Source organism: Cnephaeus nilssonii (genome assembly GCF_951640355.1).
Source record: "Cnephaeus nilssonii genome assembly, chromosome: 16".
Classification (NCBI taxonomy): domain Eukaryota; kingdom Metazoa; phylum Chordata; class Mammalia; order Chiroptera; family Vespertilionidae; genus Cnephaeus; species Cnephaeus nilssonii.
Genome location: NC_137087.1, coordinates 43,939,645 through 43,958,754, shown reverse-complemented (window position 1 = coordinate 43,958,754; position 19,110 = coordinate 43,939,645). Strand labels below are relative to the sequence as shown.

The 19,110-nt window shown below is 49.0% G+C and overlaps 1 protein-coding gene across 1 annotated transcript; it reads left to right on the top strand.

Annotated features, from left to right (window-relative positions):
- The first annotated feature begins 9,215 nt into the window (after positions 1 to 9,215).
- Positions 9,216 to 14,334, top strand: NDUFB8 (NADH:ubiquinone oxidoreductase subunit B8). Its single transcript, XM_079794149.1, has 5 exons — positions 9,216 to 9,361; positions 9,631 to 9,757; positions 11,299 to 11,398; positions 11,817 to 11,972; positions 14,078 to 14,334. The coding sequence occupies exons 1-5, from the start codon at positions 9,277 to 9,279 to the stop codon at positions 14,168 to 14,170; spliced, it is 561 nt and encodes a 186-aa protein (XP_079650275.1). The 5' UTR covers positions 9,216 to 9,276; the 3' UTR covers positions 14,171 to 14,334.
- Positions 14,335 to 19,110: the final 4,776 nt, after the last annotated feature.

Sequence of the window (19,110 nt, the reverse complement as noted above, 5' to 3'; positions counted from 1 at the left end):
AGTTGTCAGGTTGATAGATGCTGTGGAGAGGGGAGGATGAGGGGGTGGGGGTGGGCAGCATGTGGGCAAAGGTTGCTTTGAAGGCCTTTGCAAAAGATATATGGCAAGTTGAATTCTTTTAAAAGCAACGACGGGGTTGCTTGTTTGTTTGTTTAGCATCATTTGGTGTTTCTACCTGTATCACCATCTCTCCTACTTGAAGGTATTTTTGCTATGGGACCAATGTTATAGTCAAGCATGAGCATCCCACATATTCAAACAATTTATATTGATTATTAAAGGCCCTAACAATTACCTCTATTGCTTACTTAGTTCTTATGGCTGGCTGTTGGAGGTCAAATTCTAAGATAGATCCAAAGACTTCCAACCCATGGCTTACATGCCCTATATAATAAGTCTCTCCCATGCCCTAGCTGGTTTGGCTCGCTGGATAATAAGTGTCTCCCCTTGAAGAAGAGCAGGACTTATGACTATGATAGGCTATCACTCTGGCAATGAGGTTATATAGCAAAAATATAATCAATGTCCCCAATCAGTTCACTTTGAGTTCATCAAATGGGAGGTTTACCCTGGGTGGGCCTGACCTAATCACTCTAGCTCTTTAAATCTGAGTCTAGAAGGCAGAGACAGAAGCTAGAGAGATTTGAAGGCACAGATGATGTCCTGTTGGCCTTTAAGAAACAAACTATATGTGGCAGAGAATGACAGATAGATTCTAGGAGCTGAAAAAGGCTCCTGGTTGAGGCACGTCCAGGAAGCAACTGATCAATGTTTCTCTCTTTCCCTCTCTCTAAAAATCAATAAAACAAACCCTCAGGAGAGGATTAAAAAAAATACACCCCACAATGAGATACAATTCATATCCACTAGGATAGTGATAATAAAAAAGACAGACAGTGACAAGTGTTGTTGAGAATTTGGAGAAATTGGAACCCTCATATATTGCTAGCAGACATATAAAATGGTGTTTCTTTTAAAAATAGTTTTGTAGTTCTGCATAAAGTTAAACAGAGTTACCCTATGACCCAGACATTTTACTACGACTACAAGAGAACTGAAAACATACATCCACACAAAAACTTACACAAGAATCTTAACAGAAAATTATTCACAATAGTCAAAATTAGAAATAATCTATCCGTGGGGAGGGGTGGGGGATGGGAATGGGGGGATGAGGACAAATATGTGACACCTTAATCAATAAAGAAATTTTAAAAAAAAGTAGAAATAATCTAAATGCCCATCAACTGATGAATGTATAAATAAAATGTTATATATCCATATAATGAAGTATTATTTAGCCATAAAAATTAATAAAGAACTGACACATGCTACAACATGAACAAACCTGGAAAAAATTATAAATGAAATGTGACACAAAAGGCCACATATTATTATTCCATTTATATAAAATGTCCAGAATAGGCAAATTCACAGAGGCAGAGAGTAGATTAGTGGTTGCTGAGAGGGGAGGGGGCGGAGTGCAGGATGTGCTAATGGTATGGGGTGATAAAATTTTTTAGAGTTAGTGGTATAATTGCACACCTTTGTAAATATACTAAAAATAACTTTATTATATACTTTAAAAGGGGGGATTTTATGGTATGCAAATTATATCTTAAAAATAAATTAGACCAACTCTGTTTTTTGACCCAAATTGGATCAATTGACTACGGATGGTGTCCAATTATCCTGAACATCAACTATTGATACTTATTTACTAACTAGAGGCCCGGTGCACAACATTCATGCACTGGGGGGTGGGGGTTCCCCTCAGCCTGGCCTGTGCCCTTTCACAGTTCAGGACCGCTCGGCAGACGTCCCCTGAGGGGTTCTTAGCACTGCTGCAAAGGTGGGAGAAGCTCCTGCCACCGCCGCTGTGCTTGCCAGCCATGAGCTCGGCTTCTGGCTGAGCAGCGCTCCTCCTGTGGGAGCGCACAGACCACCAGGGGGCAGCTCCTGCATTGAGCGTCTGCCCCCTGGTGGTCAGTGCACATCATAGCGACCGGTCATTCCACTGTTAGGTCTATTTGCATATTAGGGTTTTACTATATGGACTAGAGGCCCGTTGCATGAAATTCGTGCACAGGTAGTCCTAGGCCTGGCTGGCGATCAGGGCCGATCTGTGGGGTGACCGGCAGGGTGATTGGTGGCGGGGAGGCTCCTGCTGGCACCCACCTTGGCTGGCCTGAGGCCTGTGGGTTGGGGGCAGCTCCTGTGTTGAGCATCTGCCCCCTGGTGGTCAGTGTGTGTTGTTCAGGTTGGTCCACCGTTCAGTTGATTTGCATATTAGGCTTTTATTATATAGGAAGGGCAAGTTGCTGTGATATAGTCCTCCCCAAAATTTATATACCAAGTAGTATATATCAGTTTTTATTGCTCTGATATATATTTGAGAATGTCTATAATAATGAATTCTGCTCCAAAACAGTGATCACCCTAAAAGTTCCTGGGAATACGTGCATATTTACACTGTGTAAACCAAGCATGTCAAACTCGAGGCCCACGATGAATATTTTTGTGGCCCAGCCAATATAATGGTATGTAAGAAACATTTTAATAAAAATTATATAACTTAATTTTTACAATATCCATGTTTACATAATTATTAATAACAAACTACAATGTTCGCTAATGACTGATTACTATAATTGTGTTGCATTCATTTCCCTTACACGCCTTATGCGCAGGCGCACCATTTCTCGCCACTAATACTAGCAGCGAATATTTTAGCAGCCGATTGCCACATCATTAGTCTTGAACTGACTTGTTTGGTGTGCGCAACAGGAAGTATTTCGCTTTTGGAGAACAACAAAAAATAGGTTTATTTGCGTTATGTTTATTAATTTGTGCAGTTATTCAGTGTCTGGTAAGTTAATGTTCAAGAAAAAATATTAATTTTTATTAAAATGATCTATTATTTTATGTTAACGATTACTCATTTATTTCACCCCTTGGATTCAGCATGTCTCTATGGAAATAAACCTACGTTTCTATGAAAATTGAAGCTTTTTTTTTCGGCCTACATAAACTTAAACCTTGTTTATTTGGCCCGGATTAGCCTATGAGTTTGACATGCTTGGTGTAAACTATGCAAATTCCACTTGTTTAAATAAAATTAAAACATATTCATACGCAGACATAATAATGTTCCCTCCCCCCATTCTTCTAATGTTTGTCAATTGTGTTAGTAACGTAATTATCTGAATCCTGGCAAATCTGAGCCTTTATGCGAGCTCCTAAAAGCTGCCCCTGGTGATCGCATTGGTTTTACATTTGTTGGGTAGAGGTGACTGGGACATTCCTACGTTAACACGGACTGAAAATGAGGAACCATTTCGAGGCCTATTTACCTGTTGCACCGCGCATCAGGTGAAAGATATCTGTTAGGTCAAGGCAGGGGGGAAAGACCACAGCCCTGCAAGCATCCACAAGGTAGATGGTGACAAAGATAACTGGCGCCTTCCCAGACCTTGCCAGCCTTTCCAGACCCCTGCCCGAGGCAGGAATTCCACACCTCTCATGCCCTCCACCCTCCCCTCACTAAACAGCTGTATAAAGGAAGTACCTAAGCCCCGTTTTGGCGCGAACTCCCCTGGCCCACTCTCGGACCTGTGAGTTTCGCCCGGGAGCGCAAGATTAAAACCTCCCCCCCTTTCCATGGCCTGGACTCTGTCTTGTTTCCTGCGTCGCAAACCTTTCATCTGGTACCGAAACCCGGGTGGGGATTGAGTGTGTATCCCATTTGGGGTACCCCTCCCCACTTGTCTCCCCAGAACCCTCAGGCTTCTTTCCAGCTCGGCAGCGTCAGTTGGTGAGTCCCAGTCCCTATTGACTCCTAGGGTCCTCCGTCCGCGTCTCTGTCCGTAAATCGCGGTCCGCGTCAGAGATTGCTTTCCGGGCATAGCCCTCCGGACCTTTCCAGGAAAGGTTCTGACCCTGGGGGGTAGTGAAGACGTTTCTACTTCCCCTCGGTCTCCGGCCTTTTGGCCTCATTCCGGATCCCAGGGGGTCGGCGAGAGACGTCTCCCACCATCCCTCGGATTCCCGTCCGTAGCCTTGGCTCAACGATTGGGACGCTGATCCTTGGGCCTTTGCTACTGACCCTAGGTTTCAAAATGGGCAACCAGAAATCCAAAATTGACTCGCAGGCGCCGCTGGGTGCCTACTCACCAATCTGGCTAAGCTGGGCCTGTCCCAGGATCTGCGTCCTAAACGCCTCATTTACTTCTGTACCGTGGCATGGCCTCAGTATGAATTGGACAACAGGTCACAATGGCCTGAAGATGGGACTTTAGATTTTAACATCCTGACCGACCTTAACAATTCCTGCCAACGAGCTGGGAAGGGGCTGGAGGTTCCATATGTCCAGGCCTTTTTCAATCTGCGCTCCCGTCCCTCCCTCTGCTCCTTCTGTTCTCTCTGACTCTGCCCTCCTCTGCCCCTTCTATTCTCTGACTCTTTGGATGCAGCTGCTCTCTCACTTCCACCCCTCTTCCTCCCGCCGAACGCTTTCGGCTCCCTCCTCCTCCTCCTCCTTCGCCACGGCTCCCTTTCTTCCCCGTGGCAGGTGCTTTCTCGGCAGCACCTCACCTGCCCACCCGCGGCTTCCGCGGCCGTGGGTAACACCACCGCGATCGCGCCGCTCCCTCCCGCGGCCGCCGCTGCGCTTTCTTCCCCGCGGCTGCAACCATCCCCGCCGCACAGCACGAGAGCCACCCTCCCGCCATCCCGCAAGCCGCTCCAAACAGCTGGCTCCCGCGCGCTCCGGGGTGGGGGAGCGGAGGCGGCAAGGGAGCAGGCATGGGGAGGGCGGGCAGCGCCCCTGGCTCAGGCACAGGCCGCCCGGACAGCGACCCGGGCTCGGACCCTGGAGCCCCCGGGTCCGCGGCCCCGCCTCCTCCTCCTCCTCCTCCTCCCCTCCGGCTCGCCCGCCTCCCAGCAACAGGGCTCCTTCCGCCCTGCCTCCTTCTGCCCTGCCGTCCGCTCCCTCCCTTCCCCCATCCTCACTCCCCGACCTCCCCAGGCCGTTCCTCGTCAGGAACCAGGCTGGGTGTACCAACTAGATACCCCGGAAGGGCGAGAGGGGCGCCGACATCGCGACCAGATGCTCCAATGCCTAATAGCCGGCCTACAGGCCGTCTCCCACAAGGTAGTTAACTTTGACAAACTGAGGGAAGTTACTCAGGGACCAGATGAGAACCCCGCGGTCTTCCTTAACAGGCTGACTGAGGCTCTGACCTTATATACTCGCCTAGACCCTGGGCGGGAGCAACAGTTCTAGCCACTCACTTCATTTCGCAGTCAGCCCCAGATATCCGAAAAAAGTTAAAAAAGGCAGAGGATGGCCCTCAGACCCTTGTCCGGGATCTGGTGAATATGGCATTTAAGGTTTTCAATGCCCGTGAGGAGCAGGCAGAGTACGCCCGCCTTCGACAGGAGATGAGTCTGCAAACCCAAACCTTGCTACCTTTGGGGCCGGTGGCAGCCACGCATGGTCCAAGAGGGACTGTGCGTGGTGGGGGTGCAACGAGAGGATGCTTCCAGTGCAGAAACGAAGGCCACAGTGCCCCAACCCCGGGCTCCAGCCCAGCCTTGCCCGGCGTGCGGTCAAAGCGGCCACTGGAAAAGTGACTGCCCCTGGAAAAGTGACGGGCCCTCTGCGTCTCAACGTAGAGGGGCCGTCCTTCCAGGTCATGACCTGCCGCTGGCCACGCTGGAACTGGCTGAAGGCTGAAGATGCCAGGACTCAACGACCCATCACCCTCGCCAGGCCCCCAGGTAAACGCTCAAGGTAGTGGGTAAGCAGATCTCCTTCCTGATCATAAGGGGGCTACGTCTCTGTTCTTGCCCTCCTTTTCCAGGCCATTGCCCCTTCCACGATCTCGGTCATGGGTATTGATGGCAAACATGCTCTGGCCTCAGCGCCTTCTCACCCCGCCCTCTCCCCCTCTCCTCCCTCCCTAGAGAACAACTTTCTTGCTGGCACAGGCTTATCAGAAACTCAGTTCTGAATTCAAGCAGTTAGAGGCCTGTTCCAAGAAGTTTTAAAGTTAACTGTTGACAAGGATTTTAAAAGGACCCACTCACCTGGACGGTCCTGCCCCAGGGGTTCAGAGACAGCCCTCATCTGTTTGGCCAGGCCTAACAGAGACCTCTGACAATGCTCATTAGAACCCAGCACTCTCCTCCAGTATGGAGATGATCTCCTTCTCTGCAGCCCCTCCCTGGACACGTCTCAGAGGCATACAGCTGGCCTCCACTGGTAGGATTCTTCCAGCCTTCACCCCGCAGCCTACCTGTCCAGACAGCTTGATCCCACAGTTCGGGAATTGCAGCCCTGCCTCCGGGCTCTGGCTGCAGCTGCTGCTCTCACCAAGGAGGCCCAGAAGATTGGCCTCCAGCAACCCTTACAGGTCTTCTCCAAGATCTTCTGTCACACCGGTCCTTATCTCTCCTTGCCCCCTCTCAAATGCAGGAACTCCATCTCCTGCTCCTGGAGAGTCCTGACATCTCCCTAACTCAGTCCCCAGCCCTGAACCCAGCCACTCTCCTTCCCGCTGCCTCCACCCAACCTGCAGCAAAGCGCTCCTGCCCCGAGGTCGTCAGAGGCCCTCACTCAACCTCGGGCGGGACTTTCAGATCTTCCTCTCTCTAATCCTGACTTAACTCTGTTTGTGGATGGAAGCTCTTGTCTAGACCCCCAGGGACGTCAGAAAGCCTCCTACACGATAGTAACACTCGAGCGGACCCTGGATACGGCCTTCATCCCTCTTCACCTCGCCCACACTACGAGAGGCAGTCATAAGTGCCTGCTCCTCCTGCTCACCCCAGGAGGAATGCGCCCCAACTTTCCTACCCATCAAATGAGGGGACACCTCCCAGGGCAGGACTGGCAGGCAGCTGCTCCGGGAACAGGCTGACAGGTGGACGGGACTGCACACAGTAATCCTCACCACCCCCACTGCAGCCAAACTACTTGAAGATCCATCGTGGCACCACCTCTCCAGACTCAAGAGGACTCTGGAGCAGCATGACTTCTATAAATGTGAGGTGTTGGGCCCCACTAAGGTCTGCCTTAGCCACCCTCCTCCTCCTCCTTCTCCTCCCAGCCCTGGGCAACCTACACCCACCCCCACCTGCTTATGTGTGGAGGTTCAAGGCGTTATGGGAAAACTATATGGGGGTGGTTGGAGCTCAACCCCTTCAGGGACCATCTACATCTCCCGGGAATATATCATGGCCCAGGAGGCCCAAATCCAGGTCTCCAAAAGCATCCTACAGGCCGAACATTCCCTTAAAGGGAAGCTGCCTGATTCCCCCCAGGTAGAAGTCCTGTCTTCTTGGCTCCAACTTATCCAACACACTCTACTATTCCTTAACGAGACCCGCACCCTGCCCAATGTCTCGCACTGCTTTTTATGTGTCTCTCTCCAAAGACCTTTGCTGGCTGCCGTCCCACTCATGACTCCTCCAGGAACCCAAGGACACGGTGAATGTCAGCCTCCCCTGGCTGGCATTCCCCTCTGGGAACCGGGAACTCCAGAGCCCACCTTGCCCCCACGGATATGCTACCAGACCAGCAACCCGGTAACTGTGGGACGGGTCACTTGGAACTGTACCCAAAACCACACTGCAGCCAGTCCCACAAGGCCAGCTCGGGTACCTTCTTTTGGTGCAACGGCACCTTAAGCAACTGCGTAAACTCCTCTGACCCCGGGCCTTGCTTCGTGGTCACAGTAGTTCCCCAGCTAACCTTGTATGGAGAGTCGGAGCTTGCCTGGTTGCTCCCTTCATCCCACCCCCGGCCCGCAGGGCCGCCTTCCTCCTGGTCATGTTGGGGGTAAGTATCGCTGCCTCGATAGGCCTCGCTGGGGGGGGGGCCCTCGGGAACAGCATAATCTCTGCTCAGGATTTCAATGACAGACTCCAGATAGCCCTGAAGTCTACTACTACCTCCTTAGCCTCCCTGCAGCGGCAAGTAACATCGGTAGTCCAAATAGCCCTGCAGAACCGACGGGCCCTAGACCTTCTTGCTGCGAAAAGAGGAGGAACCTGCATGTTCCTTCAAGAAGAATGCTGCTGCTACATCAACGAGTCCAGAGTGGTGGAACAGAACGTGCAGAACCTGACTAAGCTGAGTGAAGAATTACGTGCAAGACACTCCCGGAACAACTCTCTTTAGAGCTACCTGGACCCTACCCCTGATAGGGCCCCTAATTCTCATCTGTGTCTTTTTTTTTTCCCTAGCTCCCTGCCTCCTCAAATTCATCCGCTCCCGGATCGCAGAAATGTCACCGGTGACTGTAAACCAGCTCCTGCTCCATCCCTACACTCGGCTGCCCCTCACCCTCAACCAGCCTCTGCCTGACCCTGGCCTTTAACATCCCCCACCCTCTTCGCCCCTGATCAGCAGGAAGTAGCCAGGACGATTTCGGCGCCCCCTATCACCAAAAAGGCCGGGATGTTAGGTCAAGGCAGGGGGGAAAGACCACAGCCCTGCAAGCATCCACAAGGTAGATGGTGACAAAGATAACTGGCGCCTTCCCAGACCTTGCCAGCCTTTCCAGACCCCTGCCCGAGGCAGGAATTCCACACCTCTCATGCCCTCCACCCTCCCCTCACTAAACAGCTGTATAAAGGAAGTACCTAAGCCCCGTTTTGGCGCGAACTCCCCTGGCCCACTCTCGGACCTGTGAGTTTCGCCCGGGAGCGCAAGATTAAAACCTCCCCCCCTTTCCATGGCCTGGACTCTGTCTTGTTTCCTGCGTCGCAAACCTTTCAATATCAACCAATACGGAAAACAACAAAAACAAGCAGGACCAAGGGCTGAATTTGAAGAATGATCACGTTTGGGGATGAATGGAGCAAGCGCCAGTAAAGGAGAGGAAAAGGCAAGCAGTCGGAGATGGACACGGGCTCACTTCACTTGTACTGCTCTTGCTGGAGGTGGGTCAGCGGTCCACACGCGATGCTCAGCTCCTGAGTCCTCATTATTCTTGGATGCGTCTAAGTTAACTTAGGGAGAAAAGGAGAATCAACAATCTGAAATATCAAAGCAATAACCTGCTTGGTTTTCTGCCCTTCAAGTTTTCCCTCTCCGCCTCTGTCCCTCTGCACATCCCGCCTCTGGCTTCTCCACACCCTGTACGCCTCACCCTTGCGGAACCCTTAAGACTTTGCTTCGCTACCTGCTCTCTCCGTCGCGTTTGGCCCCGCTCAGCCGCCGTGACTGGCCTTTGCGCATGTGCGGAGGGAAACCTCAAGAAGGTCAAGATGGCGGCGGCCAGGGCGGGGGTCCTGGGAGTCCGATGGCTGCAAAGGGCAGGCCGGAACGTGGTACCGCCGGGTGCACGGACAGGTCCGCGAGAACGGGCGAGGCCTCAGTGTGGGGAGGGGATGTCTGAGGGTTGGTGTGTCGTCGGGGGGAGGTGGGTATCGTGGATACCGCGGCGGCCGTGTCGGGGCTGGGGGGCGGAGATGGAGTTCGTGTATCCAGAAAAGCGGGTGGAGGGTCTCGCTGGTCCCTGGAAGACTCGGGCTCCGGCCTCCGCTGCCACCGCAGCTTGAAATCTTCGGGGAGGCCGGCGGAACGGGGTGCCCTCTGACCTGCCCTCGTCTGCCCTCTAGCCTCCCACATTACCAGGGACATGCTCCCGGGGCCCTATCCCAGGACCCCAGAAGAACGGGCCGCCGCCGCCAAGAAGTATAACATGCGGGTGGAAGACTACGAGCCGTACCCAGATGATGGCATGGGGTGAGACAGAGAGGGTCTGCTCGCACTTGGGTAGTGATGGGAGAAGGCGACTGGGTTAGGTGGCTCGATTCTGACCCTCCCCCCCATCCCCACCCGCCCCCCAACCTTCCCATGACCCCCTCAGAGTCAATGGTGTGGGTGCTTTTTCTCGGTGGAGGGAGGTGGGAGGGGGTGGGAGAGCAGCTGCAGCCGAGAGGACTTCAATTTTCTCCTTGGCTCGGGTTATTTCCTCAAATGAGGAAGCGAGGTTTGAATAGCTCCCCGAGGACCCGTGAATAGCAGGAATCTTCCTTGGCTCGATCCAGAGCGCAAGGTTTCATTTGGATTGAGCATCTGCTGGGCTCAGGTGCTGTCGTCCAGGCACGTGACCAGGCTGGAACTGGACTCCTGTCTTGAGAACCTTATTTGTAGATGGAGCACTCTATATTTGTGTATATCTCTCTTTTATAAAAAATATCCGCTTTCATTGCCGTTGGGGCTGTGGAAATCCTAGCAACTGCAGAGCAGATTAAATAGCAGATTAAATTCCCTGGCTCCAATTAATGTTACTCCCTCCTCCTCTCCTGTCCCCATAGCTACCGCACATCTAACATCTCTCGGGTTAATTATCTGAAGTGATTGCCAGCACCCTCATTTTCTATCCTCGCATCCCTCTTTCAGTGTGATTCCAGCAGCTCCTATTCGTCTTGTTGTTTTCCAGTCACTTTCTGTAGTATGTGTCTAGTTGTCATCGTTTCCTATGTCTTTTGTTGTGTTGTGGACAAGAGCAGCCTTGGCAGCCGTCTGTATACGTTGAACCTGGATTGGTTGGAGGAAAACCCAACTTGGCAAGAAGTCCCATGAGGTGTTTGGAACATGAAGATGTATGCCAACTCGGTTGAAGAACATAGATGCTATGAAAATAATACTTTTCTAATCTGTACCCTTTTTGTTTTTATTCCAATTAGTCACGGGGTTAGACCCCATACTTCAGTTTCATTTTCTGCTCATGAGGAAATCAGAGTGACTGATAACGCCTTCCAGGCCTAGCATTATAACATTATGTGACTTTTTTCTCTTTGTTGAAAGAAGGTGAGAAAAGCTTATGATGTTTTAATATTTCAGAGTTTGATGTGAACCTTTTTAAAAAATATATATTTTTATTGATTTCAGAGAGGAAGGAAAGGGAGAGAGATAGAAACATCAGTGATGAGAGAGAACCACTGATCGGCTGCCTCCTGCATGCCCACACTGGGGATAGAGATCAAAACCCAGGCATATGCCCTCACTGGGAATCAAACCATGATCTCCTGGTTCACAGGTCAACACTCAACCACTGAGCCGTACCGGTTGGGCTGTCAAACTTTTAATTACAATTTGGGCTTCTGTGGTTCTTTGCTTAGTGACTAGAAATTGAGATCTTGATTTGAAAGTCATTTCCTCTGTCCTTTGGTGAGGCAGTTATTTCTGTCAGTTGGTTTCTTATCTTTGAGGTGAGGATACTCTGAATTATCTGAGAGACACTGCTCAGAGCCCTTTCCAGAATTCTTGCTATCTCTCAGGTATGGCGACTACCCAAAGCTCCCTGACCGCTCACAGCATGAGAGGGATCCATGGTATGACTGGGACCACTCAGACCTGAGATTGAACTGGGGTGAACCGGTGAGAGAACTATATCCCATTTAACTTTTCTTCCTTCTCCCTAATGTATTCCTGAGGATTTTTTTTTTTTTAAGCTCAAATAGTACTTCTCTGTCCAAATAACACTAAGGTTTTCTGCCCAAGAAAGCCAAATCCATTGATCTGAGATCTGATGTTCCATGTGTGGCATGTGGAATGGGACCTCTGGAAATTAACAAGCTCTGCAAATTTCCATGATTGAGCTGTCTCTGGTCAGTGGAAACTAACCATAAACCAGCATCTAGTCCTGTGGGCCAGAGTATCTCAAACGTGGCTCTCAGAATATTGTTCAGGGCAGTAGAATGCCTTTGTCAAGCCCTGTATCAGGCTCTGACCACTCTGGACTGGCTACTTTTGTAGGAAGAGCGGCATGTGACATTTATCTGTCTTTCTGCCTTAGCTTCACTGGGACCTAGATATGTATATCAGGAACCGTGTGGACACGTCCCCCACACCTGTTTCTTGGGATGTCATGTGTAAGCACTTCTTCGGCTTCGTGGCCTTCATGCTGTTCATGTTTTGGGTGGGCGAGAATTACCCCTCCTACCAGCCAGTGGTGAGTATCTGAAAAGTGCTTTCTTGTGCGCACGTTTACTTAGCCTGCTTCCTGAGGGAATGAAGTCTCTGGAGTAGGGACAGTCTATGGAGGGCCTCACACATTGGCCTGGCACAAGTACCAGGCACTGCTCCATGCCTAACTTCTTGGATCAGCCTGAGTGAGAAGGAACAGGTTAGGACTCTGTGAGGAAGGAGAATATGGAAGCCAGCTAGTCTCTAGAGTTGCCATTTGGGGACTGTACTTACCAATTATATTTCCTCAAGTGATTCACTCTAAGGTAGAGTCATGGAATCTGGAGTTGGAGCCTTATCCTTTTTGAAGGTGGGAAGGGCACCTCCTATGAGGTATTGGAAGCAATTAAATGTTTACTATAGGCATAGACAGTTATATTTTGGAGAACGTGAAAGAAAAAATACTGTCTAGCTTTAATGAAGTTGAGTTTGAATAATAAGAAAATTCAAATGAGCAACGTTTGAACAAATACAGGAATTTGGCAGATTTTGTGTGTATATATATGTGTGTAGTGAATGTTTGTACTAATGGGTATGAGGTGCTGTTAAGGAGAAGGGGCTGTTAAGGAGAAGGGTTACCTAGTAAACTAGATGCTAAAAATACATACACACTTTGGGTGGTAGGGAGAATTTGGAGAGAACATGTGGGCCAAGAGAAAACAGAAGGAAGGACAAGGAGAGAGTTAGCTGGAGTGGAGCAGGCATAGAAAATAATTCCTAAATAACTGGCTGCGTTGGTTACCTGGAGAGCTGCTAAAAATTCAGATTCCTGGGCTCCACTTCCTGGAAAGCCTAATTCAGTAGCTCCACAGTGGGATTCTAGAATCAATATTTAACAAGTCCCCAGGTAATTCTGATGTCTTGGGAAATCAGATGTGGAAATTGCTCCCTTAAAAATTATTGTGAGGTGAGCTGATCAGTTTAGGTTGGACGGCTTTTACTGTATTGCTAAGGGATTTGGACTTGATGGTGCGGTAACACATTCATTCAACAAATATTTATGAAGCCCCTGTTGTGTACCAGTCCAGACCATGCTAGGGGTTGGGGATACAGTGATGACTTGGTCTGCCTCTAGGCAACCGGAAGCCATGTTGAGTTTTTGAGTAGAAGAATGACATAATGAAAGCTAGGTTTTTAGGAAGATTAACCTGGGAGTAGCCTGCAGCAGCGGTCACCAACCTTTCAGACCTCACGGACCGCCAGTGCTCCGCGGACCACTGGTTGGCGACCGCTGATCTACAGGATAGATTGTAAGGAAAGGAACGGAAAGCAGGGAAGCTGCTGTGTTTGCAGTTGGCTGCTCAGTGCTACCTCTGCAGAGATAATCAATGTCCTGATGGTAGCTGGTATGTCTGTGTGCACTGACACGAGCCTTCCTACCAAGCCCCAGGGGCCCCAGGCTGGAGAGTGCACGTAGGGCTGGTGTGAGCACTAACTTCACTTCAGGAGAGCAAGAAACACAGTGTGGCTCTTCCATTTTTCAGTTCTGTAAGCACATCACCCTTTTCTCCTCCCCTTGAGCTGTGTTCTCTGACAGCTGTTTGTTGGTAAAGCCAGCAGCCCCTAAAGCACGTCCCAGCCGTGTCTCCTCTGTGCTTTCCCTCACTGCTGCTCCTGCACGCCTCATTTGCTAGGCCACTTTAGTGGTGGAACCATTAGAGGCTGAGTGACTTAAAGGAGATTGAGTCTGTCTCGACCCCGAGAGAGTGGGATGGATGGATGCATCGTCTCATTTAGAAAGCTCTCCCTGGTGCTCTCCCTCATTCTCTCTCTCTCTCTCCTTCTCTCTCTCTCTCTCTCTCTCTCTCTCTCTCTCTCTCTCTCTCTCTCTCTCTCTCTCACACACACACACACACACACACACACACACACACAGAGTGTAGGCACCATTTCTCTTACAGTCTAGGCTTTCTCTCTGCCTTGGGCTGAGCAGGGAAGAGGAGTGCTCTTCCTGCCATTCTAGCCCAGCTGGGTCTGACCAGAGGCTACCGCATACCCATTTACTGTGCATGACTATTAAACCCAGAGTGGGATGTAGCCAGGTATTGGCTGGATGTGTGTTGTTCTTGCTGACCTGTGTTTTTTCCTCAGGGGCCAAAGCAGTATCCTTATAATAACCTGTACCTGGAACGAGGCGGCGATCCCACCAAAGAGCCTGAGCCTGTGGTTCACTATGAAATCTGAGGAAGCTTCCTGGGCTTTGTGCCCACTGACTGACAATCCCTCATTCCTAGAGATTTAACCTTAATGAAATCCCTGATTAAACAGTGCTGTGGTGTCTGTGCCTCATTTCTCCAGGATTAGCCACTGCCTGGGAACCTCTCTTGTCTGCTGTCGCCCCTCCTCTCCCCCCGGAGATTGGAAGGACGGGAGGGTGGGGGGAGTTAAGCACAAGAAGATGTTAATTTGTCGTCGCTGGGATTGTGAAAGTAGTTGAGGGTTTCATTTGTACAGCAGGTGCTAAGGGTAGCTTCTTATTTATAGGGTTGAGGAAGAAGGAAGATAGGTTCCTAACTTCCCAAGTTGGAACAAGAATTATGTCCCATTAAAAAACCTTTTTAATAATGGTGGTTAGCTAACCAAAAAAAAAAAAAAATGTACTCTAACATGTTGTAAGTATATTATAGGACAAATAGTGTTTTTGGACTGGCCTAGGGCTGTGACTGCCTCTTAATTTTACTTCTGTTATATAAACATGTATTTCTCATTCCAAAGCAACTTCTGAATCCTAGCTTCTTATAAGCTAGCATTACCTATATTTATGAATTAGAGGACAGTTCAGTGAGTTACTACTGAACCTATGGCTTTTGTTGCTTTAATTATTCATCCAAGCTTCTATATAGCCTTAGAAAGAGGAAAACCATGTTTTTGAGAGTCTATCTCAATGTATCTGTTTTTAAGTGAACCAACTTATGTTCTTTTCTTTCTTTGGAGACATTTTCTTAAGTTACAATAATGCCGAAAATCTGACCCATTGGAAAGCATACATTCTACAGACCTGTAGAAGCAGGTCTATTCAAGTTAGATAAGGGGCCCTTTAATGGTTGTCCAGGCAATGGAAGACTTATGAGATCAGGGAGTGAGTACTTCTCATGAAATGCCGTTCTTTGAAAATCTCCACTGTCTTTTTCTGTCTTCATTCTCCGTCCTTTAGAGCAGTGGTCGCCAACCTTTCAGACCTCACGGACCACCAGTGGTCCGCGGGCCACCGGTTGGGGACCGCTGCTTTAGAGCATTGCTAACCATTTAACATCTGTGTGCCTCATATATAACAGACACTGATAGGCCCTGGGGATATAACGTCAAAACAAGACAAAATAATTTTCTTTTTTTAAGTAGTTACCTAGAAGAGGAGACACAGTTAAAAAAAACAAGGTGAAAAGAATTAGGGAAGAGTACACTTAAAAAAAAAATCCTGCTTGAAACTGACCTTACGCCTTTGGTTCAAATTTCTTTCAGAGAACTTAATCAGTAACATATCTGCCTCATTCCCCAATCTGAGGTATTGCCTGAGGTTCAGTTATCAATCCTGTTTACTTTTCCTCAGGTCTCATCCACTGTTGTGGTGCTAAATTCAAGAAATAGTACAAGGAATGGGCAGGCACAGACAATGCCCTAAATTGTCTTCTGAATTGGAAACTCCCAAGTCCACATGAAAGGAAATCTAGGGTTGTGTCACAATGACTTGGGGCTGTCATAAGATAACCCGGTCACCACCTTTGGAGGCTGTCAAGCAGGAATACAGTGGGATTTATGCATTAAATGGAAGCTTTGAATCAAAGAATTTAGATCTAAGATTTTCAGCTGTCTACAGGACATTTTTATTTGGAAATGCCATAATTCCCTCAATGAGCATAAGAAATACATGATCTTTTCACCTCCCATTCCTTTATCAGTCACAAAAGCCTGTCCAATTTTGCTTTACAAACATTGCCACTGTATTAATCCAGGCTTTCATCACCTGATACCTAGGTTCTATTAGTCTCCTAATTTGAGTCCGTGCCTCCAGCCCTCTCTTCTACCTACCTGAGTGGATCCATTATTGCTAGTCTCAAAATACAATCTATATCTTATTGCATCCCTACCCATAATTTTCAATAACTCCCTATTATCTGAGTTGAATTGGTGTTTCTCAGCCTACTGTAACCAGCCTACTCCTCCAACTTCTAGCCTCTGCCATTCATGTTGTGAGAAACGGCAGGGTGGCGATTTGCCAGTTGGGCCCCTTCCTCGTTGCTGAGACATTACCTATGGGGCAACTCCAAGGTATACCGCCTGTCTCCTGTCCCTGAAACCTTCCAGCAAGCCCCTGGTTTACAGAACCTTGCTCTCTGCACACCTATAGCCTTTATCAACCAATAATTTTGGGCACTGGTTTGCTGGGCTGTGTGTGTCACAGGTAATTATGGCCTCGATTGCTTTTTACCTTTTCAGTTAGGGTTCTACTGAGGCCCAGTCTTATCTACTTAAGTAGGGAATGAATTAGTGTTTTCCCTTTTTAGAGGCTGGCTCCAGGTCTAGCTCAAATTGAATAAATCAGAATTTCCTGGTGGTCGGATGGGACCCCCTGTGGCAGACCTGGGCAATCAGGACAGGTGAGGGAGGCCCATTAAAAGCTGTCGTCCTATTACATCCTCTCGGAGGGTCGGCCCGGCCCGGTTTTCCGCTCCCTGCTTGGCCGCGCGCGTGGGCTGCGGGGCCCGCCGGCCAGGGCTACTTTTGGCCCTCCACAGCCGCCGTCCGCAGCGCCCGCGGGGCCCCGAAGCCCTTGCAGAAGACCGGCCCGGTTCGCCGCCTGACCCCTGACCTGGGCTCCCCGGCAGGTTGGTTTCCTCGCCAGTCTGGGGCCCTGAGAGCAGACAAAGCCCGAGACTCGGCCGCTGCTCGCCGCGGGGGGAGCGGGACCTCCGCGGAGACCCTGGCCGGTGCGCCTCGGGGCCCGCCGGCTCCAACCCTCGCATTGGACCCGGCTCCGCGCCACCTGCCGCCAGGTCCCTCTTCAGCGCGGCCCCCGCACTTCCCCGGTCCCGGCCGCTCTGAGTCTGCGTCCCGCTGGACAGAGGCCAGCCATCACTGACCCCCACGCGCCGCGTCCGGGAGTCGGGGAGAAGCCGTGCTGACCGCCCTCCGGGGACGGCACTGCCAGGGTAGCCGGCGCCCTCCGTCACGGCGAGTCTGCTCAGCTCTTGCTTGAAGGGTCATAGCTCTCCCAGCTTCAACGCCCCGTCCCCCAGCCTTTCTGGCCCCATCCAGGGCCCTATTTGTGAACAGATGTCTCTGAGCAAAGTAGATTAAAAGCCCATTTCCCCAATTTCTAGACTGTCAGGATTTAAACACTTTATGGAGTTCTGTTTAGTTTAGATCAGTAGAATGGTTAAAAGCACTGGGCTGTGGAGGCTGATAGGGGTTCACATCTTGACCTACCCTGTTTTCTTCTTTGTAAAATGAGGGTGATAATAGTATTAATCGCAAAAAAAAAAAACAAAACCCAAAAACCCTCATAGTGAGAATTAAGTTAGTTATACGTGTCAAGTGCACAGTGCTAATAGCAACTCCTACTTTTGTTACGGGATCTTTTCCCAGAAACATGAAAATGGCTTTGACCAGCAGGTGGCACTGGTAACTATAGTATGAGGTGTAGCGAGCTGATCTGAAGATTCCTGGTGTAGCCTCAGGTGTTCAAAGGCCTCCTGGAAATGTCGGCTAAACTTCAAGCTGGAAAGTACAATAGAAATTAAGTAAGACTACTCCCTGGTTTGGTAAGTTGAGAGTAATCTGAGTGTGACTTGCTAAAGCAGGTTGCAGTAGGTCCCAAGTTTCTTCCCACAAGTTCAGTGTCACTTTTTTTCCTTAAAAAAACAAAAACCTTTTCTGCCTCGTTGTGAGCTCATTGGGATGGTACCTTGAATGTGTGTTAGAATGGATTGCAAGCTACAGAGTTCAAATGGATGTCTGCATTCATTCAGCAAATATTATGAAGCACTTACTATGTGTCACGTTGCTCTGGCACTACATGATGAACAAAGCAGACACAGTGCTAGCTCTCATGATGTTTACTTAGTGGATGAGACCACTGTAAATGTAGATAAATATATGATTATAAATTGCTACAAAAAGAAAAATATTGAGGCTGTTTTTGATTGGGTGGCTTACCTCTGTCATGAGATGAGAAGCTGAGCCCAGAAAGAGGGGATAAAGAGCCAGTCAGGCAAAGATTGAAGGGAAGAGCATTCCAAGTATAAGGAACAGATTCAAAAAGGCTCTAAGGTGGGAAAAAGCCAGGAAATGCACAAAGGCTAATGCAGCTGGAGCACAACGAATAAGGGGGAAAGTAGCGAGAGATAATGTTGAAGTAGGCTGGAGCTTTTGAGTAGGGCCATACTAAGGGGTTTGAATTTTATTCTGAATGTGGTAGAAGCCATTGAAAGATTTTAAGTAGGGAATGCCAAAATCCCATTTTTTATTTTAAAAGTTCACTCCTGATGCTATGTAGAGAATGAATTGGGTGGTGGTATGGGTAACAGGGAGACGACCGTTTGGAAGATTATTGACGTAATCCAGGTGAGAGATGGTATCTTCAAATAGAGTGGTGGTGGTAGAGATGAAGAAAAGTCGACAGATTAAGATATACTTTGAAAGTAAAGTCTGAAAGACTCAATAATGGGTTAGAAGGAAATAAGGGAGGAGGGAATCGGGTGATTTTCAGGTTTCTGGATTGAGCAATTAAGTGAATAGTGGTACCATTTACTGAGCTAAAGAAGACTAGAGAAGAACAGATTTTTTGGGGGAAAGATGTGTAATAGAGAATGCCATTTTAGATAAACTAACTTGGTCTGCTATATCCAAGTGGAAATACTTGATTAGCTGTTGTATGTAAAAACTTGGAGTTCAAAGGAGAGATTTGTATTGGTCATATAAATTTTGTTTTTGTTTTAATATAGAGAAGATAGGGTTTTCTTTTCTTTTTTTAATGTTTTATTGATTTTTTACAGAGAGGAAGGGAGAGGGATAGAGAGCTAGAAACATCGATGAGAGAGAAACATTGACCAGCTGCCTCCTGCACACCCCCCACCGGGGATGCACCCGCAACCAAGGTACATGCCCTTGACCGGAATCGAACCTGG

Excerpts from the sequence above, each read along its gene's own strand:
- NDUFB8 (XM_079794149.1), top strand. The coding sequence starts at position 9,277 with ATGGCGGCGGCCAGGGCGGGGGTCCTGGGAGTCCGATGGCTGCAAAGG. Across the intron at positions 9,758-11,298 it reads TACCCAGATGATGGCATGGG|GTATGGCGACTACCCAAAGC; the intron begins GTGAGACAGAGA and ends GCTATCTCTCAG. Across the intron at positions 11,973-14,077 it reads ACCCCTCCTACCAGCCAGTG|GGGCCAAAGCAGTATCCTTA; the intron begins GTGAGTATCTGA and ends TTTTTTCCTCAG.